General features: G+C 37.2%; 4 protein-coding genes across 6 annotated transcripts; 3 read left to right on the top strand and 1 right to left on the bottom strand.

Annotated features, from left to right (window-relative positions):
- The first annotated feature begins 65 nt into the window (after positions 1 to 65).
- On the top strand, positions 66 to 3,407 carry LOC18022321 (B3 domain-containing protein REM14). 2 transcript variants are annotated; one of them, XM_024158348.1, is made up of 9 exons: positions 66 to 151; positions 286 to 574; positions 848 to 969; positions 1,055 to 1,382; positions 1,556 to 1,677; positions 1,768 to 2,092; positions 2,230 to 2,342; positions 2,448 to 2,918; positions 2,999 to 3,407. In XM_024158348.1, exons 1-9 carry the CDS (start codon positions 98 to 100, stop codon positions 3,260 to 3,262), a joined length of 2,088 nt encoding a protein of 695 aa, XP_024014116.1. In that variant the 5' UTR covers positions 66 to 97; the 3' UTR covers positions 3,263 to 3,407. The 2 variants fall into 2 exon arrangements, with proteins under 2 accessions (XP_024014116.1, XP_024014115.1); XM_024158347.1 differs by lacking the exons at positions 1,055 to 1,382; positions 1,556 to 1,677; positions 1,768 to 2,092; positions 2,230 to 2,342.
- A 254-nt stretch (positions 3,408 to 3,661) lies between these two features.
- On the bottom strand, positions 3,662 to 6,022 carry LOC18022320 (putative FBD-associated F-box protein At5g53635). Its single transcript, XM_006404942.2, is given in 5 exon segments — positions 3,662 to 4,205; positions 4,207 to 4,299; positions 4,387 to 4,527; positions 4,607 to 5,589; positions 5,866 to 6,022. Coding segments are annotated over 4 exon segments (1,380 nt in total). The 5' UTR covers positions 5,561 to 5,589; positions 5,866 to 6,022; the 3' UTR covers positions 3,662 to 4,013.
- A 153-nt stretch (positions 6,023 to 6,175) lies between these two features.
- On the top strand, positions 6,176 to 8,222 carry LOC18022319 (B3 domain-containing protein REM14). 2 transcript variants are annotated; one of them, XM_006404941.2, is made up of 6 exons: positions 6,176 to 6,225; positions 6,419 to 6,503; positions 6,603 to 6,888; positions 7,037 to 7,152; positions 7,241 to 7,699; positions 7,777 to 8,222. In XM_006404941.2, exons 2-6 carry the CDS (start codon positions 6,450 to 6,452, stop codon positions 8,038 to 8,040), a joined length of 1,179 nt encoding a protein of 392 aa, XP_006405004.1. In that variant the 5' UTR covers positions 6,176 to 6,225; positions 6,419 to 6,449; the 3' UTR covers positions 8,041 to 8,222. The 2 variants fall into 2 exon arrangements, with proteins under 2 accessions (XP_006405004.1, XP_024014117.1); XM_024158349.1 differs by having other exon boundaries at positions 6,190 to 6,225; positions 6,414 to 6,503.
- A 461-nt stretch (positions 8,223 to 8,683) lies between these two features.
- On the top strand, positions 8,684 to 10,187 carry LOC18022318 (F-box/kelch-repeat protein At1g64840). The gene is made up of 2 exons (XM_024158183.1): positions 8,684 to 8,805; positions 9,028 to 10,187. The coding sequence occupies exon 2, from the start codon at positions 9,048 to 9,050 to the stop codon at positions 10,185 to 10,187; it is 1,140 nt and encodes a 379-aa protein (XP_024013951.1). The 5' UTR covers positions 8,684 to 8,805; positions 9,028 to 9,047.
- The last annotated feature ends 6,404 nt before the right edge of the window (positions 10,188 to 16,591 follow it).

The raw sequence follows: 16,591 nt of genomic DNA, 5'->3' as shown, positions 1-16,591 counted from the left end.
GAAGCTTTACAATAAATAAGGGTAATGAAGCGTCGTCTTCATTTCTTCAAGTTGGTTCATTACATTCTTTTCTCTAGGAGAGTTAGAGCTTCTGAGGATGGCGAATAAACATTTCTTTAAGCCTCTTCTTCCTGGCTTCCACAGTCACTTGGTACTCTCTCTCTCTCTCTCTATCTCTCTCTCCCTCTCTCACTTTCTCCCTCTCTCCCTTTCTCTCTGTCACTCTTTCTCTCTCTCTCATCAATATCTGTCTTTATCTGGTTTTGTGTTTGCATGTTGCTTCAGACAATTCCTGTAGCTTTCTTCTTGAAGTATATAAAAGGAACAAATGAGCAGAAGAAGACTACGGCGAAGCTGAGATCAGACGCGTCGGACATAACGTGGGAAGTGAAGATAGAAGATGGCCAGAAACTCACTGATGGTTGGAAAGAGTTCGTTCTTGCACACGATCTTAGAGTCGGTGACATTGCCATCTTCAGACAAGAGAAAGACATGGCTTTCCACGTGACACTCATGGGACCCAGTTGCTGTGAGATTCAATATGAGTCTGGTTTAGATGACGAGAACAACCTCGGTGAGCTGTGTTCTCTCTCTCTCTCTCTCTCTCTCTCTCTCTCTCTCTCTCTCTCTCTCTCTCTCTCTCTCTCTCTCTCTCTCTCTCTCTCTCTCTCTCTCTCTCTCTCTCTCTCTCTCTCTCTCTCTCTCTCTCTCTAACTCTGCCCGTGACTCTGAATCTGAGAATGATACTTAAGAAGTAAACTGATTTTGGAACATGCATGTGGAGGTAGAGAGAATCAGTTGACTATTGATTTGCCAATGAGATTTTTTTTTTTTTTGTTATTTTTAGGGAAGATTCCAAAGAAGACGAAAGTGAAGAAGAATCCAAGAAAAGAAACAGAGTCTTCTTCACTAGATCCCTCTTGCTTTGTGGCTCATGTCACGCATGCGAGCCTACGTTATGACTCACTGGTATGTCTTCTCTTAATTTGAAAACATCTCTTATACTAAAATCTGAGTTTGATCAAAATCATGTTGTATTGTAATGAATTTTCAGAATCTTCCGATGAGTTTTGCGAGGGCAAATGGTCTAAACACAAGATGTGGAGAGATTGTTCTAATGAATGATAAGGGTAGATCATGGACTTTAGCTTTAAAACAGAAGAAATGTGGAAGTACTTACATCAGACGAGGGTGGAGAACTTTCTGTAGTGCCAATGGATTTAAGGCTGGAGAGGCATTCACTTTCAAACTGATCCAAAGGGGAAAAGTTCCGGTTCTACGTTTGTCCACCACAGAGTCTGAAGAAGAAGAAGAGAGCTCAGGAGCTGATGAAGTAGAGTCCCTTTCCACAGAACCGGAAAGTGATGAAGAGAGCAACCTCGGTGAGTTGTGTTCCGTCTTGCTCTAACTCTTGACTCTCAGTCATTTAAGAAATGTGCTCAAGTAACTAGAGAAACGTTTAAACTGTAATTTTGGCTTATTTAGGAATATGGATCAGTAAGTAGAGAGAATCAGACTGACCATTATCACTTGGCTTGATTTGCTTCTTTTTCAGCGGAAATTCAGAGAAGGAAAAAACTGAAGAAGAATCCGGAAAGAGAAACTGAGTCTTATCCGCTAGATCCCTCTTATTTTGTGGCTAAAGTCTCGCCTTCGACCCTACGTCAAGACAGACTGGTATTAACTCCGAATTTAAACAAAAGAAAACCTTTTACACTAAGGTCTGAAAATTGTCAAGATCATGTTGTATTGTATATGAATTTACAGAATCTTCCAGTGAGTTTTGCGAGGGCAAATGGTCTAGATACAAGATGGGGAAAGATTGTACTGATGAACGGTAAGGGTAAATCATGGTCCTTACTTCTAAGAGGAAAGACTTATGGAACTGTTATCAGACGAGGGTGGAGAAGTTTCTGTTATGCCAATGGGCTGAAAGCTGGAGGTTTCTACACTTTCAAACTTATCCAAAGAGGAGAAACTCCGGTTCTGAGTTTCTCCCCCGCAGAGTCAGAAGAAGAAGAAGAGAGCTCAGAAGGTGATGAAGTAGAGTCCCTTTCCACAGACTCAGAAAGCGATGAGGAGAGCAAACTCGGTGAGTTGTGTTTCAGTCTTTCTCTAACTCTTTTAAACTGTAGTTTCAAGCTGATTATGCTATTTGGATCTGTAAGTAGAGAGAATCAGTTTGACTAATACAATACCACTTGGATTGATTACCTTTTTTTTTTTCAGAGAAGATTCAAATAAACAAGAATCCAAAAAGAGAAGAAGGAGAGTCTTCTTCACTATATCCCTCTTGTTTTGTTGCTAATGTCACGCATGCGAGCCTACGTTATGACTCACTGGTATTTCTACTCGTAGTTTGAACAAAAGAAAAAGCTCTTATACTATGGACCTATGGTCTAAGTTGATAAAAAAAAATATTCATTTGTATTGTAATGAATTTCCAGTATCTTCCAAGGAATTTTTCACGGGAAAATGGTCTAGACACAAGATGCGGAGAGATTGTTCTGATGAATGAAATGGGTAGATCATGGACGTTAAATTTGAAACGAAAGAATTCATGTGGGACTGCTTATATCAGACGAGGATGGAGAAGTTTCTGTCGTGCCAATGGACTTAGAGCTGGTGATTCCATCACTTTCAAACTGATCCAAAGAGGAGGAACTCTGGTTCTACGATTGTCCCCCACAGATTCCGAAGAAGAAGAAGAAGAAGAAGAAGAAGAAGAAGAAGAAGAGAGCTCAGAAGGTGATGAAATAGAGTCTCTTTCCACAGAACAAGAAAGCGATGAAGAGGGCAACCAAGATGAGAAAAGCTTCAAGAAGCCTAGATTGTTATGGAAAGCGTCATCCACACCATCCCAAAACCGATTTGTGACATTAACTCTTAAGCCTTTCAATCTCACAAAGTATGTAATGGTAAGTTTCATCACTGCAAGCCATTTTGTCTTGTTACAGTCTATCGAGCCTTGAATCCTTTCTTTGAATCGTTGTTACAGTTACTTCCGATACCCTTCACGAGGATGCATGGCATCAATGAGGAAACTAAAATGAGTCTGGTGGACAAACATGGTGTGAGGTGGTCTACGAATCTGCGGTCTGAGATAACAGGTGATAGAATAAGAATGGTAGGAGGTTGGCAAGAGTTCTTCAAAGCAAACTGTGTGAAGATAGGTGAATCGGTCATGTTGAAGCTGATTTGGGAAGGAGACAAAAGTTGTGTCCTTAAGTTCTGCTCTAAGCTGAAGCAAGTGACCAAATGAAACTGTGTATGAGTAATTTCTTTAGCTTTTGTAAGTGCCCAAGACGAATTGGAATGCATCAGTTTCTGGCTTATTATGTGTGTAAGATATAACAACTCAAAAGGTCCAGCCTATTGTCTATTGTAGTATGTTATTTGAAGCATGTTGTAAGATCCGAGTGTGTGAATTTGTGAATGGTTTAAATTAACTTTGGTTGAGAATACTCTGATTTCAAGAAATCTCACCATCTCACAAAAACCACCAAAGAGAGAGACACTCAAAGATTATTTATTATAGAAGCACAAGGAATTCAGATAAAAGGTCGCAAGAAATCTCAAAACGCAAGGCAATGAACATAGATTTGACATAGATTTAAGTGTACCTATGTCTCAGACTCACAGTTATAAGCCTTAGGAGCTTCTTATCATTCAATTGAAAGCCTGGTGCAACAGGATATAAGTCAATCTTATAGTGTCCGTTTCTGAAAACCAATACTAGTCACACACTGAAAAATTACATCCACATTAGCTAAAATTACAGAACAATCCCGCAACAGAATGCACCGCACCGTTCCACTGAATGCAGATCAAACTTGATTCTATAAACAGCATAATGATTTCCTGCAAAAGTACCTAAAAACAGTTGCATTTCTATTTACCAAAGAAACAAACATACTTATAAGCCTACAACTGCAAATCTTGTGCGGCAAATCATCAACTGACTGTACCGGTCAGAACATAAGCTTTGTCATGTTGTCTCTTGCCTTTGCCAATCACAGTACGACGACCTGACACTTGGTAGAACGTCTTGGTATTTTCAGGAGTTTCTTGAAGATGACAATTTCATTTGAACAATATTTCAAACGTAGAGTCAGTTTCTTGAGGATTGCTGAACTCTCCAGGAAGTACCTCACCAGCTTCATTTCTGCAGTATATCCACTGATTGTGCTTTTGATATCAACAAAACTTTAGCGAAGATAACAAACATTGAGGCACATGTGAAAATCTGATTTGTTTCATCTCCTCAGAATGGATCTCCTTAAACTGAGTATCCAATTTCTGATGAAAAAAAAAAGAAAACACAATGAAAAAATACACAGAAACTTCATAGAGATAAGAAAAATCATATGACTAGCAGATTCTCACCAAAACGAGGGATTTCAGATTAGGGCAGTGCTCAAGAAAAGTTGGCAACCATTTTAGATCAGATACACAGAGTGTTATATCCAGGCGGGACATGTAACCAAAATGAGGCAAGGGTTCTAATTTGGAATAGTAATGAATGACCTGAAACCAATAGAAAGACTTGTGGGTGAGAGACTTTCATTATAGAAGAAAACATATACCTGCATTAACAAACATATACCTTAAAAATGTCTAGATACATGATCATTTCCCCGACCTCTGAAATCCGGGGCAGCAAATCGCGGATGATATATCTCTTTGATGAAACTGTTTCTTCATTAGGAAGCAATTCACCAAAGCTGAGAGAAATATCTAACTTGGCACCGGAATCCAAGTTGTTTATCATATATCTTTCAGATAAGCAATCATCGATTCTCAACCAGCGTAGTAAAGGAGCATCAATCACAACATTTAAGTAATCATCAGTTAAAGCATAACGTATTTTTATTTCGAGCCTCTTGAGTGAAAAAGAGTGCACCCGAAAGACATTAGGAGCATTCCCAAACTCGATAATTTTTAACTCTTCCAAGACAGGACATGATGAGACAAGTCTTTCAAAAGTGGTCTCATTGGGATACTGAAACCAGATCTCTTCTAGATGCATAGTCTTCAGACAAGGTAAGGAAAAAGACTCAGCACTAACCAAGGCCACCAGTTGAAGTTTCAAGAATGCCAGTGTCTGACTTATATAAAGGCTTATGGGAATCTCAAATGAGTATTCATCGGGAAGAGACACAACATGTAGATGTTGGACCTTACGCTTAACTGCAGCATCAATCCATGAGGTGAAATAAGCTACATAATCTTCGACATCATCATTGTCACTTTCATAAACTTTTAACTCAAGCTTGTCTATGCATGAAACCCTATTGGAATCGAAAAACCTGTCACCAAGACTCGCAAAGGCATTGAAATCTGGGAATTTATTGGAGTCTAATTCCAAACTAGGAGCCCAAAGCCAGAGACTTTTCCATCTGGTGGATAAGACGCTCGTCTTAACAGCTTCTTTTGCGGGAAGATGGCCAAGTATCTTGCATAACAAAGAATCAGGTAACTGGCTTATCCTATCTTCCTTCAATCTATGAATCGAAGACCTATTGGAACGAGTCTGTTTCTTTTTCCCTCCACCAACCATGTGTGTTTTCTTCTGTAGAACAAGGAAATCTGCATAACAAAGATTGAAACCAACACTAATCAGAATTCTCCTTTAGTTCACTGAAAGAGTTTTCAAAATCTGCATCTTAAACAGTGTAAGAGAGAGTGAAACTATACTACATTGAGACTAGTCAAGCTAGGGTTTTTACTTATGAAGATGATTACAGGAAAAGAAAAAAAGGGTCAAGTAAGAAGAAGAACACAAAAAGGGTCAAGTAAGAAGAAGAACACAAAAAGGGTCAAGTAAAGAAGAACACAAAAAGGGTCAAGTAAGAAGAAGAGCACAGTGTTTTGTCGCCAAACGGAACGCAATCAATTGCCGGAACTGTAGATCGTACTTCGCCGGCGGGAATGTAATTCGTTGCCGGAAAAATGGGGATATCACGTGCCGATTTTCTCTGAAGAAGACTGAAATTAATCGAAAATGGCAACTCAATTTGGGTTTTTTGGGACCTATAGCTACAGTGTGTGTTCTTACAGAATAAATTATGTTTCCAGAAATGAAAGAAGATGTGCGCATGTTAGACGAACCACGTGTGTTGCACGTGATTTCCCCGTAGTCACCTAAACCTTCCGCAGAAGCTCTCCAACACTCACTCGAGTGACTTATGAGCTTGAACTAGAACTAGAACTAGAGTGAAAACGGTGACGACGACGATATCTTCTCTTCTCAGTGATTTTAGGGTTTTGAAATTCTGACTATTTCTGATCGAATTCTGGAATTGGATTCGATTCTCTGTTTTTAATATTTGTTAGCAAAATGATGTTCTTGTAGTCTCAATTCGGATCAGTTTTTTTTACTTAATAGATTGTTTATCCTGATTTTTATGCAGTGTAGACTTTGAGAGATTCAAAGCTTCTGAAGATTCATGGCCAAGAGACATTTCTTCCAGCCTCTTCTTCCAGACTTCCACAGCCACTTAGTACCCTCTCTCTTTTCTCCCACTTTCTGCATGTCTCTGTCTCTCTGAGAATCTCATCAAGAAGGATGGGTCTAATTTGGTATTTGCATGTTGTTTCAGACAATTCCTGTAGCTTTCTTCTCCAAGTACATAAAAGGAAAAAATGAGCACAAGACTACGGCGAAGCTGAGATCAGACGCGTCGGAGATAACCTGGAGAGTGAAGGTAGAAGATGGCCGGAGACTCACTGATGGTTGGAAAGAGTTCGCTCTCGCTCATGATTTTCGAATCGGTGACATTGTTATTTTCAGACAAGAGAAAGACATGACTTTCCACGTCACACCCTTTGGACCCAGTTGCTGTGAGATTCAGTATGAGTCTTGTTTGGACGATGAGAACAAGCTCGGTGAGTTGTGTTCTGTCTCTTTCTAACTCTGAATCTGAGACAGACATTTAAGAAGAAATGTGCACAATTAAACAAAGTTTAAACTGTGATCTTGGAGTATGAATCAGTAAGTAGAGAGATTGATTTTGTTTTGTTTTGTTTTTTTCAGAGAAGATTCCAAAGAAGAAGAAGAGAGTGAAAAGAGAAGCAGAGTCTTCTTCTTCACTAAATCCCTCTTGCTTTGTGGCTAATGTCACGCATGCGAGCCTACGTTATGATTCACTGGTGTGTCTACTCTTTAATTTGAATAAAAGAAAGAGCTCTTATACTATAATCTAAGTTTGATTAAAAGATATACATGTTGAATTTCCAGAGTCTTCCGATGAGTTTTGCGAGGGCAAATGGTCTAAACACAAGATGTGGAGAGATTGTTCTAATGAATGATAAGGGTAGATCATGGACTTTAGCTTTAAAACAGAAGAAATGTGGAACTACTTACATCAGAAGAGGATGGAGAACTTTCTGTAGTGCCAATGGATATAAGGCTGGAGATTTCTTCACTCTCAAACTGATCCAGAGAGGAAAAAATCTGGTTCTACGTTTGTCACTCAATGAATCTGAAGAAGAAGAAGAAGATGATTGCTCATTAGAAGCTAATGATATAGAGCCGCAAAGCGATGAAGAGAGCAACCAAGATGAGAGAAGCTCGCAGAAATGTTCAGAGAGGAAACATAGAACCGGTAAATCGACATGGAAAGCTTCACCTTCACCATCCCAAAACCGATTTGTGACATTAACTCTTAGACCTTGGGTCGTCAAAAACTCTATCCTGGTCAGTTTCATCAACAAGCCATTGTCTTTTTTACAGTCTATCGATTCTGAATCCTCTGTTTGAATATTTGTTTTCAGTTTCTACCAATGCCCTTCACGAGGATGAATGGCATCACTGAGAAAACTAAAATGACTCTGCTGGATAAAAACGATGTGAAGTGGCCTACGGGTCTACGGTCTGGTGACCAAGGTAAAAGAATTAGACTTGTAAAAGGCTGGAGAGAGTTCTTCAAAGCTAACAATGTGAAGATAGGTGAATCGGTCATGTTGAAGCTGATTTGGGAAGGAGACGCAAACTGTGTTCTTAAGTTCTGCTCTAAGGTGAAGCAAGTGACCAAATGAAGATGTGTCCTTTTGTGTAAGTGCCAAAGACAAATTGAAATGAATCAATGTTTGGCCTTTTTTTTATTTTGGTAAAATTTAACAATGTTTACCTTAACTAGTAAGGTCCAATTGTAGTAGCATGTTAAGTATGGAGTAGGATTTGAGTGAGTGAGATCATTAGCCTTACTGTGTGGGATTTGTAAATGTTGGTTTGAGATTACTCTGATATCAAGAAGTCTCAACATCTAATACAAAAACAACCAATAAGAGCGATGTATCACATAAAGAAACACTCAAGGCATTAAGATACAGGTCGCCAGAAATCTCTAAACCGGTCTGTGTCAAAATGTGACTTTGATGGTGTTTTTTTTACAATCATGAACGCAATTCGAAGGCAAGTTGGATCATTAGGAATGATCATGGCCCTTTATTTGGGTGCTAAATGGATGGATATCATATTTTTAGCCCATTAATATGGGATGTTCAAATGTGAAATCAAACCGAATGAAACAAAACCTTTGAACCGGAATATAGATCGTTTTCGGGAAAACGACGTCGTTGGTCATTGAAAATCCCTGAAATGATGAAAATTTGAAGTTATAAGGCAGTCGATGAGTCATTTCTTCTCTGACAACTTCTCCATCTCTTTGGTTTTGTCTTCATAGCCTTACACATGTATGTTTCTGTATATTGAGACCCTCTCATCATTGAGATCGAAGCTCAGTGTGGTATTGCAGAGTCGCCATCTCGGTCGTGCCTCAGCGTCGAACGTAACTCCTTGAGGTACAGTTTTTTTTCCTTGACCGTACGGTGAAACAAACTAGAATTTCGGCTTTTTACTGTAGTAATTGTGTCTATGTAGTAATTTCGGTTATTTAACGTTTGTTTTCAGTGTTCGTTTTAGGAAATGTTGTTATTGTAGTCTGTTTTGATGAAGTCAATTCAGAAATGTTCGGTTCTTAAACCACATAAGCTTAATTTGTCTTTCTGATTTCGAAATTGCAGCAGTGAAGACATCAACAAAAATGAAGACATCATCGAAATCGATGATTCCAGACTGGACTCAGCTTCCTCAAGAGCTACTTCACATCATCAAGGAGAAACTAGAGAACTGTTTCGATGTTGTTCATGCTCGCTCTGTTTGCACCTCGTGGCGATCCACATTTCCCTTTCCAGCTTCCCTACTACGCCAAAGTTACTCCCTTCCCCTTTATCCTATTGAAATGGAAAGCTTGTGCTCCCTCGAGAAGATCCCTTTTTTCCTCTGTAGAGTCCCAACTGCTGCTGAGTCGGCTTCTGAGTATTTTTTGGGAGGAATATGCCGAGATGAGTCAGAGGATTATTCACAGTTCCCATCTCCTCCTCAGTGCTCACTGAGATTGAAGTTACCAGGATCTAATCCAACATTGAAGAACATGCTTGACTGCCAGATCTTCTCTGTAGGTCATCATTACAGAATGATTTGTTGGCATCAAGGGTTGAGGATAACTTTCAAAGATGTGGCTTTTCTTCCGCTAAACAAGGAGGGAGGAGCAGAATTCGTTGTGATCCGCAGCTACTCAAGAACTTTGGTGGTGTTCACAAGTGTTGAAAAGAGGTGGTTGCAACTCAAAGACGTCCCAGATACTACATGCTTGGACTTAGTAGCTTTTAGAGGCAGGTTTTATGCAGCATTTAGGAACAAGGACGTTTTTGTTATTGATCCTTATTTGCTAAAAGCAACTCGCCTAATGCCCTCAGAGCATCTGAACGGATTCTTTCATGTAATTCCATCAGGCGATGATGAACTTTTCCTGGTTGAGAAATTTCTGAGTACCACCCCTCATGCTGCTGGGTTAAAATGTAGAGTGCGTAGGCTAGATGAGGAGGCTGGTAAATGGGTCAAGGTCACTGACTTGGGAGACCGTGTGTTGTTTGCTGGATACGGTGCAAATAATTCATGCTCGACGAAGCAGCTTCCTGATGGTTGTGGTTTGAGCAGGAACTCAATTTTTTTCACCGAGCGGCCAGGCCATGCAAACTTCATCTTTAAATATGCAGCAGGAAGCGGTGATTGGGAACTCTCAAGAGAGCGTCTTACTTTGTCTTTCCGTGTTGAGAATCAAACCATAAGGCGTACTTTGGATTACTTGAGACATCTAAATCAAAACAACCTTATCCTATAATTTTAGGTGTAGGTCGTGTGTCTTTAATGTCATTTTGATGCCTGTTATTCTAGACTATCCTCTACGATCTTGGTAAACTCTAGTAGCCATGTCACTGGTTAACTTACAACCGTTATTTTCTCATGAAATTTCCAAGCCGTGTCTGGCTGTGTTCTTGGTGTATGGATAGATATCATATGTTTTTGAGCCCATGAAATGTTCAAATGTGAAACTAACCCGGATGAAACCAAACCTTGAACCGGAAATATAGATGGCGATGCTACTCAAACCGATGTTGTCTCATTTCCCGGGAAACGACGTCGCTATTCACTGAAAATCCTTAGTCGTTTGGGGAATCATCTAATTTACCCTTCCTTCTCAAATACAAATCCGATATCTCTCTTTATTTTAAAGAATTTTTAATGTAATTATTTTTAATGTTCAAAATAGGTAAAAAATCTTAAACCCATTTTAATTCAAAAAAATCACATTTTATATCTGGATGAAACCCGTCCAGCCAGTGATATCGGGCATAACTCGAAAAACTTGATCCAAAAATTTGGATTGTTTTAGAGTTCTCCCCAAATCGATCAAATCCATAACGATTTCTCTTTATCTCTTTTCCGATATTCGATTCTCTCATCGTCAAACTAGGGATAACTACAAATCTAATCCTCCCAAAACTGTTATCGATCGAGAAAAATGGCTAGAACAAGATGGACAAAGAAGAAGAAGAAGATTAGAGCTCCAAAAACCAAGGGCGAGAGCAGTTCCGATCCGCCACCTCCAATGGTTGAAGCATCAAAAATGGAGGAAGAGGTTGAAGATTAAGTTCTGAGAACTGAAGAAGAAAGAGAAGACCTAGAAAAGTCAGACAAAGAAGAAGAAGATGAGGAAGAAGGAGGAGATGTAGAGAAGTCAGACAAGGAAGAAGAAGTTGACGAAGAAGAGGAAGGAGAGAAAGACGAAGAAGAAGACAAAGAATTAGAGAAGGATGCGGATAAAGAAGAGGATGAAGGAGAACATGGAAATTCATACGCCATGGACGAGGATGTGGTCTCAACGGTAAGTATATCTGTTTGTATTAGCAATACTAGTATAACTAGGTACAACTAGGCAGAATTTATATGTTAGTAATGGAAGAACTAGATAAAACTATGTGGATTTTTGAAGTAATATTGGTAGAACTACGTAAAATTGTGTTAATATTCGGAAAAATACCGATATTACTAGGTAAAACTATGAGTTTATTAGTAATTCTGGTAGAACTAGGTAACACTAGAGAACACTAAGAGAAATTGATATGTTAAACTAATATAACTTGGTAGAACTCAATTATTGCTGCAAAATTCAGAAGACGAAACGACAGCTCTACTACTTCCCACCGAAGAAATATGTCAAGAAAATTAAGATATCGACAAGGTGTTATATATTTGAATTCTTGAATACAATAGAAGGGTTGAAGCATCCTTTGAGTAGTGTTGAGTTGAGATGGTTTGAGAAACATCGGCAGTTCAAACACATTTTCCACATGCCTAGGGACAGATACCACAAGCTTATGGATGCTCCTTCTTCGAATGGCATGCATCGAAAATAAAAAAGAAGTTTGGTTCGTGGTGTTCCTATCCGTTATGGTCTAAGGGAACACGCCTTGATATCGGGATTTGACTGTCGCAACTATCCACTACATTATGTGGAAGGAAGTAAAATCGTGGATAAGAAATTTGTGAACAAGCATTTTGGGAAAGGAGCAATAGTGTCTCATCAAGACGTGAAAGAAAAACTGGAGGAAATGGAAACTAGTCGAGATAGGTTGAAGAAGTTGGTCTTGTTCTTCTTATCCAACATTGTCGTAGGGTAGACAAAGACTGGAGTAGATGCTACACCCGTTTTGAAATTCTTTCAAATTGCGGTGGATGATCTCGAGTTATGTAAGAGCTTTCCTTGGGAGAGACTGTCATATGACTATATGGTGAAGAACATATCGCACACGATGACTCATTTTGGGGGTTTAGTCAAGGCGGTGTAACCTGGCCAATTCCAGATTTCTGTATTCTTTTAGAGGTAAGTAAAAATTTATTTGAGGTATTTAAAATTGATATTATCTATTATAGTTGAAGATAAGTTTAACTATATGTGTGTTGTGTAGTTTTTGGCATTTGAGGCAATTTTAGAGCTATGGAGTATTTTTCCAGGTGCAGACATGGGTTGTCCTAGGATGTGCAGGTCAAAGTTTAAGAAAAGCGAATTAAAAGGATTTCCTCTTTCAAAAATAAATGGAAAACTTGGTACAATCAAGGTTAGTTATCCTTTGCATATGTTTGTTATGTTGTTAATGTTTGGAACTAAGTGTTTACATTTTTAGGACATTGAAAGCTTGGTGGTAGCTACTCCAAAAGAAAATGATCTTCTGGCTAGACTCACAGAAGAAGATGACGATGTTGATAAACATGATATTGTTGTCAACAGTTGGATCCTGCGTCTTCACGAAGGATATACCATATGGATTGAAGACATGTATAATGAAGATGTTGTTTCACGACTAGGATCCGTACTCGAGAATGTCCCCAATGAAATATGTGAAAACACGCCTGTAAATAAAGTGGTAGAGCTCATAAACACTCTGAAAACAGAAATGGGAGAAAAGATGAATGTTATCAAAGATAAGGTTAACGATTTGGTGGGAAGAGTTGAACTGTTGGAATCTTTTTTGAATGAGCAAGGAGAGACCTTAAAGGTAACCATATTTTACTTCTCAAACCATGGGTTTTGTGTTATTAAACATGATGTTGTTATTAATCTATGTTTGATTACAGACCGCTGGAAAAAAGCGTAGGCGAGGAGACAATACAAAATGAAGAGTTGAGGGTTGAAGTAAAACTATGTTTAACTATATTTTTCTAAGTTGCTTTGAATTTGAATTCGTGTAAAACTACGTACACCTTAGTAGTTTTTGTGTTTGGATTCGTATTAGAAACTAATTAGTATTACTATGAATAATTATGTCAAACTACGCAGTAATACTATGAAAAATTATGTCAAACTAAGTAGAAATAATATGTTTTTAATAACTCACCCTAAATAATTGCTTTATTAGTTTTACAGATAAGTATATTCCACAATAGTATGTGTCTAAATGTACTATTCAATTAAATATTAAATATAAACATTTTTTATTTTTTACTCATAAGATGCTTAGTATGTTCATAACTCATCTTAGAAGTATAAGACATATATTGTGTAAACTCAACTTTATATGATATAAAATATATTTTTAAATAAAAATTGTGATGTTATACTATTATGTAAACTGTGTCATAACATCCCAACATCTGAACACATGGATTTGTTTAGTTTTTTTTTTTTAAATTATGTCATAATATCCCAACATCCTAGTTTCACCAGTTGTACTAGTTGTACATTGTTACATAATTAAATATTTGTTTGTTAGTTTTGATTTTTGACTTTATGGATATGTTGTACTAATTATTTTATAGTTTCATAGAAGAACTTTGATATAATATGCTATTTTTTCACTCATGACTTTAGTTTTTCTTAAAATATAATTCTGATTACATAATTAAATATTTGCTTGTTAGTTTTGATTTTTGGCTTTATGGATATGTTGTACTAAAATTTTTAATAGTTTTATAGAAGAACTTTGATATAATATGCTATTTTTTCACTCATGACTTTAGTTTTTCTTAAAATAAAATAATTTTGGTTATTTGAATATTGCTTGTTAGTTTTAATTTTTGGTTTTATGGATATATTGTACTAAATTTTTTAATAGTTTCATAGAAGAACTTTGATATAATATGCTTAAGTTAGTATGATACAAGTTCTATTTAGTATTACAGGATAATAAAACATAATAAATAGTATTACATTGGAGATCTACCAGTTCCAAATAGCAGCCAATAGTCTTTGTATTGACCGTCTTTTATTTTGCGTCCTAGGACGATGCTGTTCTCCAGCCGATGAAAATATTTTACTTCTCTTTTTCCCCTTCTTTTTCACTGGAGGTAAGATCTGCAGCTTTTTGAACTCAGTTGGGACATTCCACTGAGACCTATTCGGAACTAAATAAATTGTCTTGATATATGCCAATACCTAGAAATCCGTCCAATAATATTTTGAACATAATTCATGTATCTCTATGGCATCATCACCTCTAGAAACATCATTTTTGAAGTCAATGAAAGCAGCTAGTGCGTGAACACATGGATACTTCTCAAAATTGAAAAACCGGCAACTGCAACTTCTCAATATCAAGTTCACCAAATAAGGCTTTCCATCAGTACCAATGACGTTGTATTCACAGTCGAAACTGTTTAACGCTATCACAGTTAATTTCTCAGCAACACTCCATAAATCATGCAGGTAATTCTCCACTAAAGGCACCAGTTTATTATCAATTGATCCAGAAACATCCTCTTTGTGATGTTGATTAAACCAATCAGCAAACACTTTAATAACCTCATTGAGCATGGGTATTAGAGAGCACTTCCTTGCGTTTTCAAAAACATTGTTTAAAGATTCCACAGCGTTGCTTGTGTCTATGTTGTATCTATCCCCTCAAAAATAACACCGTGCCCATTTCTCTTTTATAGTACTTTCCTCCACATATTAGAAAGCAATCATGCAGATAATCATCATGCAAAAGTGATGCAACTAATCATGGATTGCCTTTTTTCTTAGAGTTATTTGTACTCTGACTTGCTCGAGAGCATGAATGCATCTTTGTGTGTGTTCTAACTGAGAAAATTTCTGTCCATGTGATTCTTGCAGCTCGTGAACCCTATTTACACATTTCTTGAGAATATTTGACCACGTAACGAGTTTTATCCGACCACTTTATAACATAACCAAAAGACTTAAGAAATGTTCATCTATCCATAAACTCTTGCACTGTTTGTTTTATTTGAAAATTCCTGAAACTGACTCACACCCAAACTGTATTTCCATGACACTATTCGATGACTGCTTTCTAACAGAGGTGGAGGCTCATGCATAACTGATCTATTAGGGCCATCATCAGTACCCTCATCCACACGTTCAGCATCAATACCTTTATCCATAACGTTTGCTTGTTCGTTGGGTACGTACAAAGTAATGGCATTAGCTCCAATTTCATCTTCAACAATATTGTCCTTTCTCACCACTTGCTCAGGCTGTTCTGAAATATTCATAGCCTCCACATATAAAATATATTTTTGATTGTCTTTATCAACAGATGTTAGAAAAACACACAGATCTTCATCATCAGAAATAATAAACCGTTCCTCACCTCCTCCAACCAGCAGTGGAATGTAACTCATTTCCAATTTTATCTTATTTTCATCTAATGCAAGCTTTTTGTATATCATACCTTCTATCATCGATGGAGTTATCTTCCCCACATGTGTCTTCAACAGTAAACTATACATGTGACTTTAGTATTTAAAATGAATGCTGATAGTTTTGCTCATTGTATCTGTCAAAATAATACAAAACACTTGATCAGTAATACTAGTAATCCAGAGTTATACCTTCACTATACATAGTAATACTAGTTGCACCAAGTTTTACTCTATAAATCTCGACTTCAAGTAATACCAATTTTACTAGTTATACTATATTTTCCAGTACTGATAGTTATACCCAGTTCTTCTTTTGCAAGAGCCAAATGTTCTCACCAATTATTTAACATGCACTACGAATCGGGCCATCATCTAGTTATATAACTAAATTGAAGTCCTAATCAATCCAGAATTAAAGGTTAAACTCTCAATGTGCATGCTAAAATGAGTTCAACATATGCTGAATTCAATATAAAAAATCTGAGAAACTTATCAGTTAAGACAGTTTAACAGAGGAAAAAACAGCAATGGTGAAAGAAATAGACGGTGATAGAGGCGGCATGGAGTCAATTTCTGAACCCAATCTCCCCGACATTGGTGGTGATAGCGGATCAGAGAGAGAGTCTGAGCAAGAGGACGAGAGATGGAGCTTGAGTAAAGAGAAGAAAGAAAGAAAGAATGCCTAAATTGGTTGGATCCACCTTTAAAAATGGGGTCGAAAAAAATAGTTTTTTTATATTTTTTAATTAATTTTTACAGAAAATTGTTTAAGAAATGACAATTTAGTCTTTTTACTTACTGATAAAATAAGAGATGAATGGAAGAGATAGGAAAATAAAAAGTTTTAATGAATGGTTACTAATAAGATAAGAGATGAATGAAAGAGATAAGAAATTAAAAAGTTTTAATGAATGGTTACTAATAAGATAAAAAATGAGTGGAAAAGATAAGAGATTAAAAAGTTTTAATGAGTGATTAATGATAAAATAAGAAATGAATGGAAGAGATAGGAGATTAAAATGTTTTAATGAGTGGTATAAAAGATGATGCCTTACTCCTTTCTTCTTTCGCTGAAATGATGAA

This window comes from Eutrema salsugineum, unplaced genomic scaffold (assembly GCF_000478725.1).
Source record: "Eutrema salsugineum unplaced genomic scaffold, Eutsalg1_0 scaffold_15, whole genome shotgun sequence".
Taxonomy (NCBI): Eukaryota; Viridiplantae; Streptophyta; class Magnoliopsida; order Brassicales; family Brassicaceae; genus Eutrema; species Eutrema salsugineum.
The sequence above is the reverse complement of the archived record's forward strand: the minus strand, read 5'-3'. Positions and strand labels throughout refer to the sequence as shown.

Bases quoted from the DNA above. Each gene is read 5' to 3' on its own strand.
- LOC18022318 (XM_024158183.1), top strand. From the start codon at position 9,048: ATGAAGACATCATCGAAATCGATGATTCCAGACTGGACTCAGCTTCCT.
- LOC18022321 (XM_024158348.1), top strand. From the start codon at position 98: ATGGCGAATAAACATTTCTTTAAGCCTCTTCTTCCTGGCTTCCACAGT. The intron at 152-285 runs GTACTCTCTCTC...ATGTTGCTTCAG, and splicing joins CTGGCTTCCACAGTCACTTG to ACAATTCCTGTAGCTTTCTT. The intron at 575-847 runs GTGAGCTGTGTT...TGTTATTTTTAG, and splicing joins AGATGACGAGAACAACCTCG to GGAAGATTCCAAAGAAGACG.
- LOC18022319 (XM_006404941.2), top strand. From the start codon at position 6,450: ATGGCCAAGAGACATTTCTTCCAGCCTCTTCTTCCAGACTTCCACAGC. The intron at 6,889-7,036 runs GTGAGTTGTGTT...TGTTTTTTTCAG, and splicing joins GGACGATGAGAACAAGCTCG to AGAAGATTCCAAAGAAGAAG. The intron at 7,153-7,240 runs GTGTGTCTACTC...TTGAATTTCCAG, and splicing joins GCCTACGTTATGATTCACTG to AGTCTTCCGATGAGTTTTGC.